Source organism: Puntigrus tetrazona, unplaced genomic scaffold (genome assembly GCF_018831695.1).
Source record: "Puntigrus tetrazona isolate hp1 unplaced genomic scaffold, ASM1883169v1 S000000914, whole genome shotgun sequence".
Lineage (NCBI taxonomy): Eukaryota > Metazoa > Chordata > Actinopteri > Cypriniformes > Cyprinidae > Puntigrus > Puntigrus tetrazona.
In genome coordinates, this window is record NW_025048514.1 from 1 (window position 1) to 1280 (window position 1280).

Below are 1280 nucleotides of genomic sequence, written 5' to 3' on the forward strand. Positions count from 1 at the left end.
TATATATATATATCATATGTCAAAGTTGATGTAGGTTTCCAACATGAACCTTGCAAATAATTTATTACAAATAATTCTAAGGACCTGCATTTTGTACTCCCTCTTTCAGATCCTGGTGATAAACCTCCAGTTCTGTTGACAGCAAATATGAATTCTATATCAGTTGTTTACCTCAATGGATCATCTATGCCAAATCTCAAGTCCATGGAGACAAATGGGACTCAAATATTGGACTTTATTTATAGAGAAGAGTCACTCTGTTGGCTCTCAGTGGCCCAGGATACAGGTCAGCTGTGGTGTGCCCGCATGACCAAACTCAAAGGCTTTTCAGAAAAGCACCAGATACGGATAGGTCAGAACCTACAAAGTGAGTATGCATGTCAAGTCTCGAGGTGCAAATTAAGGAACGTTTCATAACTTTGATGATTAATTCAGATCAAGTGCAAACTAATGTCCTTTGAAGTTTTTATGAACTTGAGTGTTGTGTTTAATGTCCATATAAATTTTCTCATTAGTCTTTTTTTTTCATTTCTTTTACCTCTCGAAGTGTTTAATGATCTGCTAATGAAGTGTTTAATGTCACAAGGTGAAATGAGTCAAGTGTGCATGTCAGGTTGTTGAATGTCATGCTTCTTTGAAGCATGCATGAATTATTAATTGTTTCTAACTACCAGATCCCAGTTTGCAAACTTTTGTGTCCCATGTCTAAAAATGAATGGTTTCTTCCATGTAGATGTGGAGCACATGGCCATCGACTGGTTGACAGGAAACTTCTACTTCGTAGACAGAGTGAACGACCGGATATTCGTTTGCAGCGAACAGGGAGATGCATGTGTTACCATCATCGACCTGGACATCCAGAACCCTAAAGGCCTAGCACTGGATCCCATCATGGGGTATGCTTACTAACGCAATTATTAGGTCCTTTGTATAAGATAGTAGCAATGAAACTTTATTAATAATACTGAGGCAGTTTTAACTACCCACTTAAACAATGTGACTGCTACTACAAATAATAAGCCACTAACATATGCATAGCTGTGGTCGCACATCAGATTATATCTGAATGATGTGTAGTTGGCGCCAATAGCCAAGTGGGCAGTGTGCCAGTGTATAACACTGTTGCGGTGCGGGCATGCAGAGTTTAAATCCCGGACCTTTCCTGATCCCATTTCCCTCTCTCACTTCCGCCTTCCTGCCCACTCTAAACTATCTCATCCTAATAAAAGCAAACTAGCAAGAACATTCTAAAAGTAAATAATTATATTACTATTATTATT

The 1280-nt window shown here is 38.7% G+C and overlaps 1 protein-coding gene across 1 annotated transcript; it reads left to right on the top strand.

Annotated features, from left to right (window-relative positions):
- Nucleotides 1-109: 109 nt before the first annotated feature.
- Nucleotides 110-896, top strand: LOC122335883 (prolow-density lipoprotein receptor-related protein 1-like; the record flags this gene model as incomplete). The annotated part of the gene is made up of 2 exons (XM_043233651.1): nucleotides 110-367; nucleotides 734-896. Coding segments are annotated over 2 exons (421 nt in total), but the record flags the coding sequence as incomplete, so codon positions are not given.
- Between the last annotated feature and the right edge of the window lie 384 nt (nucleotides 897-1280).